This window comes from Poecilia formosa, unplaced genomic scaffold, assembly GCF_000485575.1.
Source record: "Poecilia formosa unplaced genomic scaffold, Poecilia_formosa-5.1.2 Scaffold215, whole genome shotgun sequence".
Classification (NCBI taxonomy): domain Eukaryota; kingdom Metazoa; phylum Chordata; class Actinopteri; order Cyprinodontiformes; family Poeciliidae; genus Poecilia; species Poecilia formosa.
In genome coordinates this window covers 838,479-857,135 of record NW_006800154.1, presented here as the reverse complement: position 1 = coordinate 857,135, position 18,657 = coordinate 838,479, and the positions used below count along the sequence as shown (strand labels likewise).

The window sequence follows — 18,657 nt, the reverse complement described above, 5'->3', positions numbered from 1 at the left end:
CCTTACCGCCACCTTCTGGACGTATGAAATTATCACGTTTATACAATATAGCTATCATGTTATAATGTGATAATGCTCAAAACTGTATTTTCCAGCATGACAGCAATGCACTGTCATAATATGTTTTTCTTTTTTTTTTTTTTGTCAATATTTTACATCCCAATACATCTAATCTAAAACTGCATATTTAGGCACTGTCACTAACGTTAATCAAACTGGTTCTATGTAGTGCATTTCATCTTTGCATTGCACAAGATGTAAAAGCAAAAATAAAGTTGTTATTGTGATGATGACCAAACGTGGCCCCAATATTTAGTTTGCTGAAATATTTTCTGGGTTAATTCATCAATCTATTTCAATGTAGGAGAATCGCAAACAATCAAAACAAGCCCTTAATCCTTTATGGATTAAGCACATCTCAGACAGCCCTTTCTCCACAGTCATGGCTTTAACCTGTTCATCCACAGTGAACCCTGGCCAGATTGATCAACAGTGGATTCTCTTTTTTCTTCGTTTTTTTTGTACCCACTTCAGGAATGGGCCAAGCCCTGTAGAATTGCAATTTGATTGACAGCAGACTCCATTTGTGGACTGGCCCGTGATTTACATGACTGTACGAGCAAAGACCGGATATTGCAATCATAAGCAGAGCCAGGAATACATGTGTCGACTTTTGGAGTGGAATGACCATATTTCGCAGCACTGGGCAAAGCATGCCTCTCGGAAGAACGGGGCGGCGATAGAAGAAGCGACAAAAATTGAAGCTGTGGCCACTGTGCTGTTTGAGCTAGTTTAGCGTCAGCTGAGGTAAAATACTCGAACTAAATAAGATTAGTTTGCGGATGTGTGGAAATTGGTGTACATCTTTTTACTACATTACCTAAAACATTACCTAAATCAAAAAAGTTGCACAAGTTAAAAAAAAAAAGTAAATGCCACAACATAGATTAAAAGTCGTGGGTGTTTTACCGGGTCAAGAAGGAGGGATATTAAACTTGACTATATCCACACTTGACCACCCTTCAAAGGAAGTGAGACTTAAAACACCTCCGTTTTATTTTTGGGTTCAGGTTTTGAGTCCCTGTTTAAAAAAAAATCATGTTTGGAACTACAGCTATTGTCAACACAATACCCCTACCTACACACTCTCTCACACACATATCTAGTTCTTTACAAGAAAAGTTCAAAGTTTTATTCCTGTCTTTGCTAACTAACACTTAAAGACTGTAAGAAAAGTCTCTGTGATTTACTAAATAGCCTCATTCTTACTCATCACTGTGTATTGAACATGGACGGAGTCCACAAACTGGGCATGGTAGTCAAGTGATGACCCCATTTTGAATCAAATGGAGGCTGAACAATTCTGAGAGATATTGCTTTCAACACTTTAAGGAGAACGCGTAAGGAGCATGAACAAAACATTGTGGCCGTTGTTCTTTTGTGGTGCTCAGATTGTTTATCGACGAGGTGAGCATGCCTTTTATCACCGTGAGAGGCTTCTGGAGACGAGTACAAACTCATGTTCATCTCTGTGTCCTATGAAGGACCAAACCTGACATCATTAAAAATAAAAGCAGGAATATAAAAATGTCCCAATTAAAAAAAAAAATAAAAAATCAATACTTTAAATGCTCCAATTACTTAAAAAAAGAGAACTTTACTTCATGTTTTATCATTTTTTTGACTTTCATATTTATTTTTTCAGTTTCAACAAATCATATATTTAAGTCTATATTATACATATTGCTGCTCTTAAAATATTTTTTAAATATATATATATTTTTCCTTTTACTCTTAGATGTCTTTTCAATTATTTTATCTATAAATGCATTTGTTTTCCTGCATCTCTTCATATCCCGGTGTTCTGTTCACATTTTTCTGTCCCCTATTCGTACTTTACCCGATGCATTTCTTTCTCGTTTTTTAAATGAGGACGGGATGGGTCTTAAAGCATCGACATCTACTTATGAGCTGGCTAGCTTTACACTACATAGATCAAATCTACATGCCACTGGTGGCCAAAGTCACAACTAAGATGGTGAGCTTAGCAACTTTATTTGAAAACAAAGTTTTATCTCCCTGACTTTGTTATTTTTCATTTGGATGCTCTGGCAGAACTTTCAGTGAGAAAGTCCAGTCAGGGAGGAAGAAATCATTACTCCAAACGTAACATAAAAAGCCAAATTTAGAGTTTGTAAATGCTCTCAGAGCTCATTTTTTGGAGCAAGAATGTCAAACTGAAACATTTGGTCATAATGACCATCATTACATTTCAGGGAGAAGGTGAACAACATCGGGTTGTGTAGTTAGACAAAGAACTTTATTAAGTTCACCTGTGTGAACTCTTTTTCATGGCAAAATGAAAAAAGAGCATCATGAGAAAATATTGAGGCAAGTTTGCAAAAAAAAAAAAAAAAAAATCAAGCAGGAACGTAATGCATAAGCAATATGTCCTAAAAACTTAATTTAGTCACAGTTTGGTTGGGAGGAATGACCAAATTTCCAGCAAATCATTGTGAGAAGCTTGTGGAAAGATATTAAAATTGTTTACTGGAAACGTTCTATAATAAAAAAGCTTTTATAATTATTCATAAATGTAGCCAATGGTATTAATGTTGGTCATCTATGTTCTATGATGTTGTGTTTTTTGTGTTTTTGAGATGTTAAACACTTTGAAATGGCCTGTTGCTGAAATGTGCTCTACAAGTAAAATTTGATTGATTGATTGATTGATTGATTGATTGATTGATTGATTGATTGATTGATTGATTGATCTCAATTAACCTGAAATTTGAACATGTGAAAAAAAAGTCTTCTTGTAAAGTGTATGTAAACTTCTGGTTATAACTTTATGTTAGTGTTGCTCTTTGAACTCGCATTGCTCACATACACGGCAGAAGAAAAAAACAATTAGACTGTCATGATCATACTATACACAGTAAACCTGATGCAAGCACACACCAAACAACCGTAATAAAACTGACTGCCATTTCTTCCCCTTTCTTTTTCTTTTTTTTTTTTTTTTCGATGGCAGTTCTAGCACCAAATCAGCGATGACTAAGTCTAACGGTTATTTACTGTAGGACACCTGAAATGTCTGAAGCGTCATTCGTAATCTAGCATTTTATTAAGGAATCCCTGCTTCTGATTTCCTCATTACTATCAGCAGCTATGGACGGGGGCTGTTAGTTATACACTGAGGGAATGCATTAAAAAGATATCTAACATGCACCCACTCATATAATTACAAATTAGCTAGTATTTGCATAAATAAAGCGCCGCATCGATTATTAAAACATACCACCAACCATGACTGTTCTTTATGCATCTCTCATGATACGTGTTCATTTCGCATTCAGGCATGTGTTAGGCAAGTTAAAATTAATGCCATTCAGCTGCTAAAGTCTAATCCCTAATATCATGATTGAAATTCCTCTGGCTTTTATTCGTCTTATCAGAGCTGCTCCATGTTGAGATAATGTGTGTCTGTGCGACTGACGCTGCCGCACCGTTTGTAGCTTCTGATATTCAACGGTTGACATTCAAATGTGGCCCGTTCTACCTGGCTGCAGCTGCTCTGTTATCTGCTTCGGCTAGGCTGAGCGAAAAAAGGTGCATAGGTTGGGCGCTGCAGGCGAAGCCGGATCTTCACAGCATAATGAGAGTTTGCCTGGGTGCCGCTGTGCCTGGTCTCTTCACAAAGAAGCAGAAAAACCACTTTTATTCCTCACGTCAGAGAACCGAGGGCCCGCCTTGGGCTACTATGTCGCTCTTTGAATGTATGCAGATTGCTCAGTAATTAGAATAAAAGGTTTCTTCCTTTGACTGTTTTTTCTTTCACCTTAATTGAAAAGAGGTTGCTGTTGTTTAGTTCCCATGGGCTGACCATTGCGGACAACGCTGAATCATTTAGCAAGAAAAACAGTAAGTTGGAGGATGAAACAACGAGGAAACTATTCAAACAAGTGTGTGAGCGTGTGTGTGCGTGTGTGTGTGTAGGTGTGTTTTTGAAAGCTTTGATTGCTCTTCCATGCTTGACTGAACTGGATTTAGGGCAGGGGAACTCTCCTGCTTGAACATCCAAGACTTCCCTCTCCTTATCTCTGCTCCTCTCTCTCTTGCTGTCCATGTGTCTCTCTGTAGTTTATGCATTTTTTTTTTTTTTCCCTGTGTGTCTCAGCTAAGGTGAAAACAGTGTCCATGTGATTTCTACAGCCCTGCTAGAGACCAGTACCTCATCACAGGTGGGTCTCGGCTGGTTGGGTAAGCGAATCAAATCTTGCACAGCACAACCAAAGCGATTGCAGCTTGAGACTGGAGACCCTGACTAACGTATAAGTCGTCGGGGCACGTTCAACCGGGTGCTTCTGATTTAATTCAGTGTGGATACAGGAAAACATGAGGAAAGGCTTTTAAAAATGACAGAAAAGGGTATGAAAATAAAGCAACACAGAATAATCAATACAATACGACTAACCAGATTTAAAACAAAAAGACAGAAAAAATACACTTTTGCAGGTTTTAGTCCGGTTAAATTTAAAGCTCTGTATTAAATAACAACAAAGTACATTCTAAAACATATGGTCCATCTAAAAAGCAGTCACGCCTCTTGAACATTTTATATTTTAACGCAATACCACCACCAATTTTAGTTTAATTTATTCACATTTGATTGGCCAATACAGAGTAGAGGATGTTAGATAAAATAGAAAACAAAAAATACTTGACATATCACATTTTAAAAAGTTTGGTGTGCATTTCTATTTTCAAAGGCCAGGAGACCGAAGTCCTCAGAGACTCTTGACATAAAATTAGCCAAAGGTCAACACATGAATTAAGTGAGACGCTACAGTCTTCTGAGAACAGTGTGAGTTACTTGACTTCCTATTTTTGGGACATAACTTCTGGCTCATAAGTTAAGTTTTGTCATAGTTCTGTTCTGCTTTAAGAAATTATTGACATGTGTGTGCAAAAAAAAAAAAAAAAGAATAATTGATTTAACAGTTCAGGACACAAATCTTAGATTTTATATAACAGCAGTGACACCAGACAACCAGTAACCTCTCTGACTCTTTTCTCCTTTTTTTTCTTTTAATCTACAGTCCATCCTCTTCCTATTTTTATAAACATGGAATATCACCCTCTGCTCAGGAAATGGAGGGATACTGAAGAAAAAACAATTAGTGGTTCTGATTGGCTTGTGTGAGGTAATGAAATTGCGTGTTTCATTGTAGCGTGTAATAGAAAGCAGTTTGAAGTTAATTGAGGGGAGATAAGACACTAGACCACTGCCTGCTGCAGCACTGTAGTGGGGTGTTGGGCTTCACAGTGAAAAAGTTTATAATATCTTTAAATAATAGTAAGGAAATAAACATTTATCAAAAGGAATTTACATTACTTTCCCATTGTAAGTAGAAGTTGAATTGTCTTGAATTGACTTAATTCCATTTGTTTTGGGGACAAACTTGCAGCTGCAAGACATATTTAAGCATTCACAAACTTAAATGTTGTGACATTATGTTTGCCGACAATTTCTTGTCATTCACGTATGCTTTTTAGCTTCCCTTAAATACGTGATAAATATGAAATTGTAGCGCTTGGATAGCAACAGTGAAAGAAGTTCTAGGATACAGCAATCTGAGTCTGTGCAGATTCAAAACAACTTTGCTGTTCTGTGGCTCCCGTTCAACTGGATTTGAAAAGGAGAAATACTGCCATCTTCTGGTGGAAGAAATTAATTACACACTTTCTTAACGCTCAGAGTCCTTAAAAATACAACATACAGCAAACAAACAAAATAGGGGATCTTATGTGAAATCAGCTGATTCAGTCTGGTTTTTTTGTTTGTTTGTTTTTTGTCTTGTCTTGAATACACAATTAAAACAATAAATTGATATTACACCACTACGGTTTTTAAAAAAACATTGACTTTAAATGAAAACTGCCATGTTTTTTTCTTAGACTAAGAAGAACAATGTTGTTTTGGTAATAAAATCGATGCAGAAAAACCTTAGAGAAAAACCGTAATAAAGTGGGGGAATGTGTGATCGGTGTGAAGTGTTTTTCTTTCCTTTCTCCTCCGTCTCCCCTGAGTGTTGACAGAAGACAATTAAACGCAGCCTGCCATCGGGATTGATCGTGTCACCCTGACAGTCAGAGCAGAACCGCAGCACCTGTATTCATTAAACAACCTGTTTAGTAACCACAGAGCACAAGGAGAAGTCAGCCTCTGTTCGCAAAGCGAAGCACCACGGAGCGAGAAACACCGGCTAAATCGAACAGAAACTTCTCCACGAAGCGTGACAGTGGGGACAGAATCAAATGGAAGGAAAGCTTGGCCCATACCTCATGTAAACAAAAAAAAAAAAGAAGACAGAAAAACAGAGAGGTGACACAGTGGTAAAGTTAAAAATAAATTTTAAAAAAAGCTAAAATGGCTGAATTCATTGGAAATATGATTGGACTGAGACAGGTTATTTGTTGCTTTATTGCTTCTTAAACATCTGTTCACTTTGAAGGCTTGGGGGTGAAATGTTAACAAGTTTGAGCCCTCCCTGTGAAATGAATAAACGCTCTGCCAAGTCAACTGAAGATGAATAATGAATATTAAAGAGCCGCTGCGCATTGAAACCTAATTAGTCCTCATATACTTATTTTGCATAACCTTGCGGTAAACCTTGAGTGCCTTGCTTCACATCCCATACAGCGGTGAGTCTGAGAAAAATAGGCCCCTCGCAAGCACCTCCTTCCTCCTCCTCTTCCTCCAATTTCACAAACACATTCTTCAGATGCGAAGCATAGATAAATATGTGTCTAAGTAGATCTGTAATCTGTTTACAGAGGCCCTTAGTCCTAGTCGGCACAGGTTTGAGTCTGTGGAATGAGATTATAATGGAGATTGGATAAAGGTACGAGTAGATGTATAATCTCCATGAATTGTTCCGTCCTCTAATCATCTCTAACTTTGACCTTGGTGCTACATCTGAGGAATTCTTCAATAACTGAAAACATTTTTTTTTTTTAAATGGCACTGAGTGACCTTTTTGTAGACTGAACACTACTTGCAGGATTGATTTCTTCTCTGGCCGAGGTGACCTCAAGAGTAGTTTGGGTAAGTTTGAACTCTGACAAAAAGGGTCAAGGAGATTCTCAAGTTTATACTTTCTAAAGCAGCACTAAAAAAAACTTTTTCCCAAGGAATGAACGGATCTATAATAAAATGCCTTTCAAACAATTTGTCACATTTCAAATACAAACTTCTACATTTCATTGGCATAAATTCTATTTTATTATGTGTTAAAAAAAAAAAAGCATCCCTCGGTGATGTGGTGGCGCAGGGGTAGAGCATGTACAGAGGCCTTAGTCCTTGACAAGGCCGTCACATGTTCGAGTTCCCGCCACATGTTTTCATGTCATGCTGCACCATCCCTGCAGCATGACTGCCACCACAGTGTTTCATGGCAGGTGTGATGTGTTCAGGATGATACGCAGAGGGCGTGGCGATGACGCAGTGGTCCGTTGACCTTTGCCACACGTCGTCCCCCTCTCTCACACCTGATTTCCTGTCTGACCACTGTCAAATGAAGGCTACAAGAGTGTGGGGGAAAAAAAGCAATTGTTATGTTTTTTTTTTTTTTTTTTTTTTTTTTTCCAAAATAATGAGAAAAAAAAATATTCTTTTCATTATTTTCAAAAAAAATAACTATGTAGTTAGTTTTCCACAGCTCATAACACTTTGACAGTAATCCAATAAAACAACAATCTTGGTCTCATTTGACCAGTGGACCGTCTCTCACTGGTCTGCGTTAATCTTCTTTTGACAGTCATTTTCTACTTCTGCTCTTCTGCAAAGGCATGACATCTTTGTTTCGTTTTTTTTGTTTTGTTTATTGCTGACAATAATTTGAAGATTAAACAAGTAGCATTGAAAATTTCAGTTGTGATCTGAGTTATGAACCAAAGTATTTGTGAGAAACTGGAAATCCATGCAGTACATTGTTAAAGAAGTTTTTGATGTTTTAAGCTGGGCTGAAGAAAAACTATTTGACACTAGAAAAATGGCCATGGATGTTCGATGTTTGATTGCATAGAAGAATATATTTAGAGCTGCACTTTGACTCATGCAAACTGGCTCATTTGTTTGCTTGTGTCAATAGATGCTCTCATTGGAACATGCAAGGACTGCATTTTTTTGAAGGACAAGTTTAGGATGCAAAAAATACGTCTTGTGATTTAGCCACTCCTGTAGCGCTTCTGATGTCCTCCTTGTTTGGTTGCTCGAGAGATTCACTCAAGTTTTGCACTACTACAATCACAACTGACAGGCGGAAAACTACCAACTGGGACACAAAGAAAAGATAAACTAAAGAAAAACATGTAAAATGAGTTGTAAAAACATAGACAGATGTGTACCTTAAACCTTACATAGATGGAAAATCTCAGAGAAGTGGAAAGTTATTCTGCCATTCAACAGCTAATGGATTGTTCACTTATTACTGCTGACCTCAAGGGAGCTCAAAATCCCTATTACCGCCACTACTACCACAGCAGTTTTGTACAGGAATAAATTCAAGATAGAGAACTCCAACTCCACCTGAACTTTACGAAATATTATATTTTATAATGTTCGTCTTTATTATCTCCCTGAAATCTGTTCAGTTCTTGCTTTTGTTATTTTTTAAACGAAACACATATTCTCAATTTTAAAAACGCAGTAGCGTAGCAAACAATGCTGAGTTTTGTAAAAATCTGACAGATCTAGCATGTTCTTTGTCTCCTCTTACCTATGGTGTACTATTTGTGAACACAGTGGTCTGTGTAGATATAAATAGCAAGCAGAGGTTTATTAACTGTCTGTCATGGATCAGGGCATCTGCTTTAAGTGACCCTTGGAATATTCCACCGCGTATTATTTGGTACGTGCTCCTGGACCCTTGTTGCTTCATCTCCTGCTTCCTGTGGACGAGGTTTATTATTAATTGAGCCTGTTTGCAGGGGGTGGGGGGAAAAACGCCGACAAGTACAGCTTTATGGATTTATAGATATGTGGTTTGGCAGTGTTCTCTAAATGTCATATTTCAACATTTATTATGATTACTAGGTAACACTGATAAGGTTTCTATGGGGTGTATCAGTGCTGTTTTGTTCCTCGGGCTGAGACAGAAAGGTTCCAAATCAGAGACGCTGTTAGATAACATCCAAACGAATAAGTCTGCAGTCAACATTCAACTTCATTAATCTTACACATAGACCCGACTGTGTTTGACTTGGGGATAGGCTTCAGTAGACAGACAACTCCCACTTTGTAGCAGTGACAAAATCGAACCCACCCAGATATTATCTGCTTGCTGCTGACTTCTCAGGTAGCTCTGCATTGTTGTCAGGTTATCCAGTGAAATTCAATTAAAGGAGCGAAATTACAACTAAGTGGCAACATATTGATTCCTTTTTGCATTTGCACATAATGGGAATTTATAAAGACCCCATAAATATAAAGGCCTTGGAACAATGTCAAGTTCTGAAACAGCATGCAGCAAAAAATTACTGCAGACTTTTTATGTTGGTATATGTCATTCAGTGCAGCTCTGCAACATTTATTGTACACCATAAATGCTCAGAATGAATAGTTCTTGATACTATTAGGTCCCTAACAAAGACAACTCTTTGGGAACACAATTTAGGGTGAAGTTCTGTGTTTACACATGCTGGCCCAGATAGCACTTCCCACACACACACAATGCATCACAACCCCTGTCAGGCTACTTGACTGACATATATGCGCAACATTTACCTCTGCAAACACAACCTGCATCATCAGGTCACAATATATTATTTGCTTTGTGGATATGTTTGAGAACAAGGGTTGCATAAGTTAGTGCAGATTATTTTTCCAGCATATCCTGTGCAAGGAAATAAAAGATAAAATGACAGCTTTAAGGTTATAGTACATACCAGCATGGGAACTTCATTATTTTATAACCTAACAGAAATATCAGCTGAGAATGTTTACAAAGGAATACCACATCTATATTACTTTTATTAAAATAACTGTAAGGACATTTACACATGTCAAATTTATTTGTTTATTTCATTTAGTAGGTATGTGTTTAACAGGTACTATTTATCCATGTAAGGAAATATTTTGAGATCAGCATTTCCCATTGATGGTCTTAGACATTAAGCTGTTTTTACTCCAGAACACCTGATTCAAATAGATGATCTTATCTGGGTTGTCTTTGCTCCTCAAAGGTCCACTGATGAGCCTCTATTTAAATCACCTGTGCTGAGGCATTGAAACCTAAACCTACAGAGCAGGGTGACTGACTCCGTAGGGGTGAGTTAAATACCTATTATTTCTTTTTTTTTTCTTCCCAAACAAACATTTAAGCTTAGTCTTAAACTCATTTGTTTTTACTTTTCACTAGAACTGATCTGTATTATGTTTTCTTCACCCTCTGGTCATTTGAGTCTGGTCGTTTTGTTAACCGTGCCATGACTAATGTTGCACTTTTCACAAGTTAATGAAAGAGGTTCTCCAGTCAGCCTACTAACTAGCCTTTTATTTTTAAGCTGGCTCTTTTTGGAGCTTGCTTTGGTTCAGTGCTTTTTATGACCCGGAAGTCCCAAACCTTGCCTCATCCGTCACCATTTACTGAAACTGTTGGTTGGTTGTCGTGACCTTTTCAGAGCATTCGCATGCCAAACCCAGGCTGTTTGTTTCTCCTCCCACTAAGTTACCTGGTTGTAGGGGATAATATATACCTTTTGACTCCCAGCTCTGTCAGAGTTGCAGAGCTTCTAACTTTGTGCAGGTGGTTGACGGCTTGTTTGTCTCTACAGGAAGGCTCTGCTTCTACTACTTTAATCTGTTGATTTATTGAAGGATTTGAGTTGGTGACGGCTGAAAAGCTGCTGTTGTTGGATCAACCATGCTTGGCAAGATCCACACAGATTTGTTGATCACTGTGGCACTAATCTTTTTGGCTCATTTGGAATCTATGTGCAGGTAAGGACTTTTAGTTTTTGTAATGAATAAATACTGTCTTTCTAATGTTAATCTTGGACTACTTTTTTTTGTTTTTAGAGCTGAAAATGATTTGTCTTTGGTAAAATTACCAGGGTGGAAAGACACCTCAGGTACTTCATTGCCTATAATTATAAACACTGGAAATGATGATGTCTGGAAGGACAGATCAGACAAACAATTAGTGTAATCCAGCTTTAATTTTATTTATTTTTTTAAATCTCTAGATTATGTTGGCCGGTGTTTCTACAGCCAACATGGGAATCTGACTTGCGACTGGACAAGAAGCCAAACGGGTACTAAAGATGACGTGCAATATAGAGGCTGATTAATTTAATGGAAATGGTTCTTTTCCTTGAGATCAAATAATGTGCTAATCTGAAGACTATTGGCTCCTTTTTGAATTGGTGCATAATTACACACTTAAAAAAAAAGTTTGTTCAATTGCACTACTGCCATCTAATGTTTGAGAATTTCTCTGGAAATGGGTTTTACATTTTTATCTCCCTATCCAGGAGATAATTCAGTGGAAATACTGACGAGCCATCCACTGACTGTCACTGGGAAGGCCTGCTTGGAGTTCTGGCATCTGGCTTCAGGTGTTTCCAGTGGCGCTACATTGCGTGCTTTGCTGAAAAGCGGCTTGAGGCAAGTGGAAATCTGGACTTCTCCTCCTCTCCCCAGAGATGCATGGAGACAAGTCTCAGTGCCCCTGAACCTCACCGAACCAGGGACTCAGGTGACCGGCTCTACATTGGCTGTGCTGAATTGTGCTATGGTTTGAATTTTGTTTTGGTAACGGATTAATCTGTCTATTAGGTCATATTTGAAGCTGCCCATCCACTGTCTGTAGATCAGACAACATTAAAACAGATTGGCATAAGAAGTGGATCATGTAGTAAGTGCTGCTTACCCTCACAAATCTGAAGCTCTGAGCCATGATGTTCTCTTTCCCAGTTTCCTGATCATATTCTTACCCATGCAGGAAACCAGTGTGACTCAAACACTGACCTGTGGACTGGAGACTCCACACGCTGCCTTTGCTCAGTTGGTCAGCTGTTCTGCTTTCTCTCTCATTGCCCTAAGGGCCAAATATGTGGTCTTGAAAGAGATGAACCCAGGAGCCTATCCCCTTCAGGCGTGTGCACTATTCAAAGCAACACGGATTGTCACACCTTTGATGGTGCATTGTTCCGCTTCACTTCCCCCTGCACATATATACTGGCCAAAACGTGTTCAGCATCTGAAGCTCTGCCAAAGTTCACTGTTGCTGTAGCCAACATGCAAACGGGCAATGTGTCGCAGCCTACTATACAGCGAATCACTGTAAACCTGGGGAACACGAGGGTGTCCTTGCTAAAGAGTCAGACCCACTGGGTTGTGGTAAGTCTCCTCAAAGTAATTGTTTAAAGTCAACCGTTGTGGCATTTGGTGGGTGTCTAAATGTAGATGTTTTTATCAATTTAAATGTGCTAAAATGATCACCTGTGTGTTTAACAAGCATGGAGTAGAGTAAGTTGTAAGTGTATGGCTGTAACTTATGTAATGCACCAGCTTGACACTGAACTTACCCAAACTGAATATGCCATCGGCATTCATTGGAAGGCAGGCTAAAGCTATATCATAATGTGCCCAGAATATTGACTCGACACAACTTCAGATTTGTAGCAATATCCAAAGCTTTAAACCCCTATGTAAAATGTTGCATGATTCCGTTTTATAGATGGCTTTTTTTTTTTTCCCCCCCTCAGGTTAATGGCATCTGGCGAGAGCTTCCACTAAACCTGAACAATAATACGATCCACATTGAGAGCAACCCTGCTGCCGTAGTAGTGCGAAGCAGTTCTGGAGTGTCTGTTTCCTTTGACAATGCTGGGGCTCTTCAGCTCAGAATTCCATTACAATATTCTGACAGGGTTTGTGGATTGTGTGGAAACTTCAATCAGCTCCCAGGAGATGACTTGCTCAAGCCTGATGGCACAAAAGCTGAAAGTGCCACAGCTTTGGCTGAGAGTTGGCAAACTGGGGGAAATGTCTCCTCCTGTGAAGCCATTCAAGTACCACAACAGTGTAACGCACGAGATGAGGCTCATTATAGCAGTGAGAATTACTGTGGACTCCTTCGTTCTGGCTCCGGGCCCTTTGCGTCCTGTCTACCAGATCTAGGCGCCGAGAGCTATTTCCGTGCTTGTTTACTCTCCTTGTGTTCTGCTCGTGGTGATCAAAAAGTACTGTGTGAAGCGCTGAAAGCCTATGCAGATGTCTGCCGAGAGGCTGGAATTGCCATACCCACATGGAGGAACTCTACTTTCTGCTGTAGGTCTCGTTATCGACCATCTTTAACTTTGTAGCTCGTGGCTGGATCTCATGTTGTTTTCTCTTTCAGCGCTCGAGTGTGGCGAGAACAGCCATTATAATTCATGTGCCAATGGCTGTCCAGAGGTGTGCTCCAGTCTAGATCAATCGAGCTTATGTGGTAGCTGTGAGGAAAGATGCGAGTGCGACCACGGGTTCAGTCTCAGTGGGGGTAAATGTGTCCCAGCAGAGCATTGTGGGTGCTGGCATAATGGAAAACACTATGAGGTAACTGTTTATAATCTATTTGGTTACACAGTACTGCATTTTACTTAAACTTTTTGCTTTTTCTTGACAGAGAGGGGGAATGACTGTGGAGGGCGACTGTGTGCGACAGTGCCAATGCATTGGCAATAATACCATGCGATGCACTGCAATGACATGTGCAAGTGATGAAGTTTGTAAGGAAAAAAATGGCATCAAAGGCTGCTTCCCGTTCAAACCCGCCACCTGTAGTGTGTATGGCGATCCACATTACGTTACCTTTGACGAACTGGCTTACAGCTTTCAAGGGGGCTGTGCTTACACTCTCGCGACAACATGTGGCAGGCACAGCACAGTGCAGTTCACTGTAACTGGCTTCAACATCCACCCTGCAGGACAAAATTTTACTAGAGCTAAACTTGAAGCTGTGGTTCTTCAGCTTGATGGACTGGATGTCACCTTGAATCAGAGCGGGCAAGTCGATGTAAGTAAGCAGCTATAACAATGCAAGCCAAATTAAACTGGAAGTGGGAAGGGCATTGGTTTTCATTGTCCTCAACTATAGCAATGATTTACATGCGTCTCCATTTCAAGTTGGTAAATTGTTTTGTCCTATCCTAAACCTTTAAAGCCTCCAACTTTAACAAAATGACTCACTGAGGTAAAGGCTAATTTGTCTGTCACTTTCATACCTTAAATGCTGTTCTGTTCAGGTCCATGGCGTCTCCGTCAGACTTCCTTATTCAACCAATGGGTCATATGGCTCACTGTGGATCTTTGTGAAGGAGGATTACACCGTTCTGGAGACTACCTTTGGCTTGAAATTATGGATAGATGGACACGGCAGGTTGTTCTTGCAAGTGGATGAACGTTACGAATATGAACTCTGTGGTCTGTGTGGCACCTACTCTGGATATCAGGAGGATGACTTCATGATGCCAGGAGGCCATATTGCCTCTGGATCATTTGAATTTGGTGACAGCTGGAGAACTCATACCACTGAAGAGTAAGTTGATGCCAGAAAATATCAGTTGTATTGAATGTATCTGGGTGTTGCAAGTTACTAAATGTCAGGTTTGTCGTCCTTGCTGTCATGAACATGTTGGTGGTCATACACAAAGGGACATTAAGGTGCTCTGAAAGTAAAATAAAGTATTCCTGGATGTTCTGAGTTACCTGGTTGCTGGGGTAGAATTTAAATACTGTAGCAACATAGTTGAAACTATTTAAGCATGCAGTTTCACTTTCTGTTGGTGAAAAGTAGATGTTAAATTTAAATATGGGAATTTTGATCTTGTGTAATCTACTGGACACAGATGATCACTCAAAGTTGTTTTTTAATTTTTTTTTTTAGATGCATTGCCCATCCAAATGATCCTAGAGAATGTGACAATGATGGGACTGTGGCCAATGAGGAATGTTCCATGGTGTTTCATGGGGCCTTTGAGGCTTGCCATGAGTATGTTCACCCAAGCATCTACTTCAGCAGTTGTGTATATGACTATTGTGCCACAAGTGGTGATCAGCTCACTTTTTGCGAATCCATGAAATCTTATGCCACAGCATGCCAAGTTGAAGGAGTGGAACTCTCTAGCTGGCAAACTGGCACACCATGTGGTGAGTATTTGACCCTTAAAGACTTTAATATAAAGCACCTTGAAGTAAACTGGCTCAAAGATTAATGCCTGCTCCCACCCTTTCTATCCACTAATTTTCAGATTTCTCAACTCCAGATCCAACAATTCCAGGCACTACATCTCTAAACATCAATTGTAAGACATAAAATGGTACCTCTTGTCCAAAACTCTTAATTGGCTTGTCAAATGGCTTATTTTTATTTTTTTTTTGTAGCCTGTCCCCTTAACTGCAGCTTTGACACAAATATGTGTGGATGGGAGCAGCTCATTCAAGACAGTTTTGACTGGACAAGACATTCTGGATCTACACCATCAGATTTGACGGGACCAAACCAGGACCACACCACAGGAGGTAAGGGTTTTTTTTCCTCCCCCTCCCCACTCATTTTCAATGTTAATGACTAATGTGATGCTTCCAGCTGGTTTTTACATGTACCTTGAGGGAGATGATGTAACCTATGGAGATCCTGCTCGACTGTTGAGCCCATCATGCCAGCTTGATGGCCCAATCTGCTTCCACTTCTGGTACCACATGCTTGGTTCAGCCACTAGTATGGTTCTGAATGTCTATCAACTCCAAGGTAATAAGGCTACCAGGGTATGGACTACAGTGGACAACAAAGGACCTGAGTGGCAGTTGGGATTAGCTGACCTGAGAATTTCTGGTCCATTCAAGGTAAGTTTTCTCCATATACCTCAAATTTGCCAATTCTCTTGTCTTGGAAATAACTGATAACTTTATTTCAGTTAATAATTGAGGGAATTCGAGGCTCCACTGCTCAGTCAGACCTGGCTATAGATGACATTGCTATCACTTCTGGGTCATGTTCAGGTGACTGCTGCCTATTAAAAATGCATACACCAATTATACTAGGTGATGTACATGAATTAGGATGTTCCTTTTTTTTACCCCTTAGATGCCTTCCCCAATGTAACTGGAACTGTATTACCTTTCATAACTACAAAAGTACCCCCATTACTCCAAAGTATGTGCACAAGAAGTTTCCTTTAGAGGTTACTTGCCACTTGAAGATTTAATTGCCATATTTAGCAAACGAGGAAATGTAAAACTCAGACTTGAGGTTTTAGGAAGTGGAATAGTTGCCTCTTGATACTCATTCCAAAATTTCTCTCTAGTCTGCAACTTTGACTGTAGCTTCCAGAATGGCTTATGCACTTGGCGGCAGATGATCACTGACGCCTTTGATTGGGAAAGGAACAATGGCTCCACCCCTACTGAGATGACTGGTCCCTCTAGCGACCACACTGGTGGTAATGGTTATTCAACTCTGTGATCTTGAACTCCAGCCCTCAAAGGCTGGTCCTGCAACATTTGGTTGTCTTTCTGCTTCAGCACACCTGGATCCACTATTGGCTCATCAGTATCGAGCTTGACTGCATGCTAGTGAGGCAGTTTAGCCATTGAATTGGTGTGTAGGACAGGAGATGCAGCTAAATATTGCAGGGCACTTGCCCTTGAAGGTTACAGTGTGAGAATTCTGCTTTACTCTGAGAAATTATACAAATGACATCTATACGTTTCCTTTTGACTAGATGGCCACTACATTTATATTGAGTCCACGAACACGACACATGGTGACGCAGCTCGTCTTATCAGCTCCCAGTGTGCAAACATTGGTCCTCAGTGTCTGCAGTTCTGGTACCATATGTATGGGTCAGCAGATGCAATGGGCCTCAATATTTACCTTCTTGAGAACAAAGTAGCTAAGGCAGTCTGGCAGAAGAGGAACAACCATGGTGATATGTGGCACCTGGCCCAGGTTGATCTAAACACAACTGCAGTGTTTCAGGTGATGTATCCAAATGTGGAATGTCTAGCTAATTTAAAATGATTGTGGACACTTACAAATCTAACTTCACCATGTAGATTATCATTGAGGGACGGAGGGGTTCCAATGATCAATCAGATGTGGCCATAGATGATATTGCACTGCACCAAGGAAGATGTTCAGGTAAGCTTTAAAAAGAAAAAAACTCGCTCTCTATCCTCCCAAGAAAAAAAACTAGCCTTTTCTCATTCTACATATCTGGGTGGCATAGGTACAGTTCTTCCTTTTAAAACATCCAGCCCAAGTGTCAATTCACCTACCATGATGGCTCCAGAACCCACAATAGGAAATGTTACAGCTCCCCTGAGTGTCACTTCGCCTACCACAACAGCTCTGGAACCCCCCATGCTGAATGGCACAGCTGAGGTACCAACACTGAATGTTGTGCCTCATACAATTAAACTAATGACCATCAATATGGACAATGCAACTAAAACTCCTGAGGAAGCCAAACACCCAGGTATGGTAAAGCCACAACAGTTTTTTTTTTTTTTTTAAACTACTACCTGGAAAAATGAACTCTCCAAATTACTAACTTTTCATTTCAGTATGCGATCTTGACTGTGACTTTGAAAAAGATTTTTGCCAGTGGAGTCAGATGCTCACTGACGTATTTGACTGGGAAAGGCGTAATGGTTCCATCCCTACACTGATCACTGGTCCCCTCTCAGATCACACCACAGGAGGTATTCAACTAATTATAGCTAAACTGAGTTACATCCTGAGTGGTGTTCATGAATACTTTAGAATTGACCAAAGGATTAGATTTAGTATATTTGGTCATCTCAAGAATTACAAAATCTACAACTTTTCTCATTTCCTTGTCCAGATGGCCACTATCTCCACCTTGACGCAAGCATGGCATCACTAGGGGACACTGCTCGTCTTATTAGTACAGAGTGTTCAGACACTGGCCCACAATGTCTAACATTCTGGTACCATATGTCTGGCTCTGACACAATGGGTCTTCATGTATACCTGCTTCAAGACAGAAAGGCTACCATCTTATGGAGAAGAAATGACCAAGGAAATGTGTGGCATCTTGCTCAGGTGGACGTGGTGGGAAATGGGACATTTCAGGTGGGGGTTCTTATATTTTCCCAATGAGTAAAGTACAGTGTGTAGTTTTAAGTGCCAATGGAACATGCTTCTATTCTGTGGTTTTGACTCAGATCATTTTTGAGGGCCAAAGAGGCACCAATGAATCTGGCGTAGCTTTGGATGACATAAAACTTCATCGTGGAGGCTGCCAAGGTAATCTTGTAATGTTTAGCTCTTAGTTCTCTAAAAACCCTCAAATTAACTCATTAATGTTGCAGATTTGGTCAACCCAGCAACTGTGGCACCAGCAAACTGGACTACAACAAATGCCCCTGAGGTTCCAGCACCCTCCAGTGAGACTGGACTGCATACTCCAACTACACAAAGCAATGATACTTCTAGACCACAGGTTCCAGCTACAACCAGCTCAGCACCCTCCAGTGAGACTGGACTGCATACTCCAACTACACAAAGCAATGATACTTCTAGACCACAGGTTCCAGCTACAACCAGCTCAGCACCCTCCAGTGAGACTGGACTGCATACT

The 18,657-nt window shown here is 39.9% G+C and overlaps 1 protein-coding gene across 4 annotated transcripts in view; it reads left to right on the top strand.

Annotated features, from left to right (window-relative positions):
• Positions 1–10,245: 10,245 nt before the first annotated feature.
• The window catches only part of LOC103148968 (zonadhesin), an 11,838-nt gene continuing 3,426 nt past the window's right edge, over positions 10,246–18,657 (top strand). The window contains exons 1-25 of one of the 4 annotated variants that reach the window (XM_016679596.1): positions 10,246–10,333; positions 10,840–11,005; positions 11,084–11,136; positions 11,251–11,319; positions 11,539–11,762; positions 11,843–11,921; positions 12,009–12,406; positions 12,775–13,339; positions 13,410–13,606; positions 13,677–14,066; positions 14,296–14,588; positions 14,937–15,199; positions 15,301–15,354; positions 15,434–15,571; positions 15,639–15,895; positions 15,967–16,051; positions 16,137–16,205; positions 16,357–16,491; positions 16,774–17,030; positions 17,108–17,192; positions 17,401–17,529; positions 17,618–17,755; positions 17,899–18,149; positions 18,242–18,323; positions 18,389–18,655. In XM_016679596.1, coding sequence (XP_016535082.1) covers positions 10,929–11,005; positions 11,084–11,136; positions 11,251–11,319; positions 11,539–11,762; positions 11,843–11,921; positions 12,009–12,406; positions 12,775–13,339; positions 13,410–13,606; positions 13,677–14,066; positions 14,296–14,588; positions 14,937–15,199; positions 15,301–15,354; positions 15,434–15,571; positions 15,639–15,895; positions 15,967–16,051; positions 16,137–16,205; positions 16,357–16,491; positions 16,774–17,030; positions 17,108–17,192; positions 17,401–17,529; positions 17,618–17,755; positions 17,899–18,149; positions 18,242–18,323; positions 18,389–18,655 — 4,555 coding nt within the window. In that variant the 5' untranslated portion in view covers positions 10,246–10,333; positions 10,840–10,928. Of the gene's footprint in view, positions 10,334–10,839; positions 11,006–11,083; positions 11,137–11,250; positions 11,320–11,538; positions 11,763–11,842; positions 11,922–12,008; positions 12,407–12,774; positions 13,340–13,409; positions 13,607–13,676; positions 14,067–14,295; positions 14,589–14,936; positions 15,200–15,300; positions 15,355–15,433; positions 15,572–15,638; positions 15,896–15,966; positions 16,052–16,136; positions 16,206–16,356; positions 16,492–16,773; positions 17,031–17,107; positions 17,193–17,280; positions 17,530–17,617; positions 17,756–17,898; positions 18,150–18,241; positions 18,324–18,388; positions 18,656–18,657 lie in introns of all 4 variants that reach the window. The other 3 variants (XM_016679595.1, XM_016679593.1, XM_016679594.1) reach the window with 3 other exon arrangements.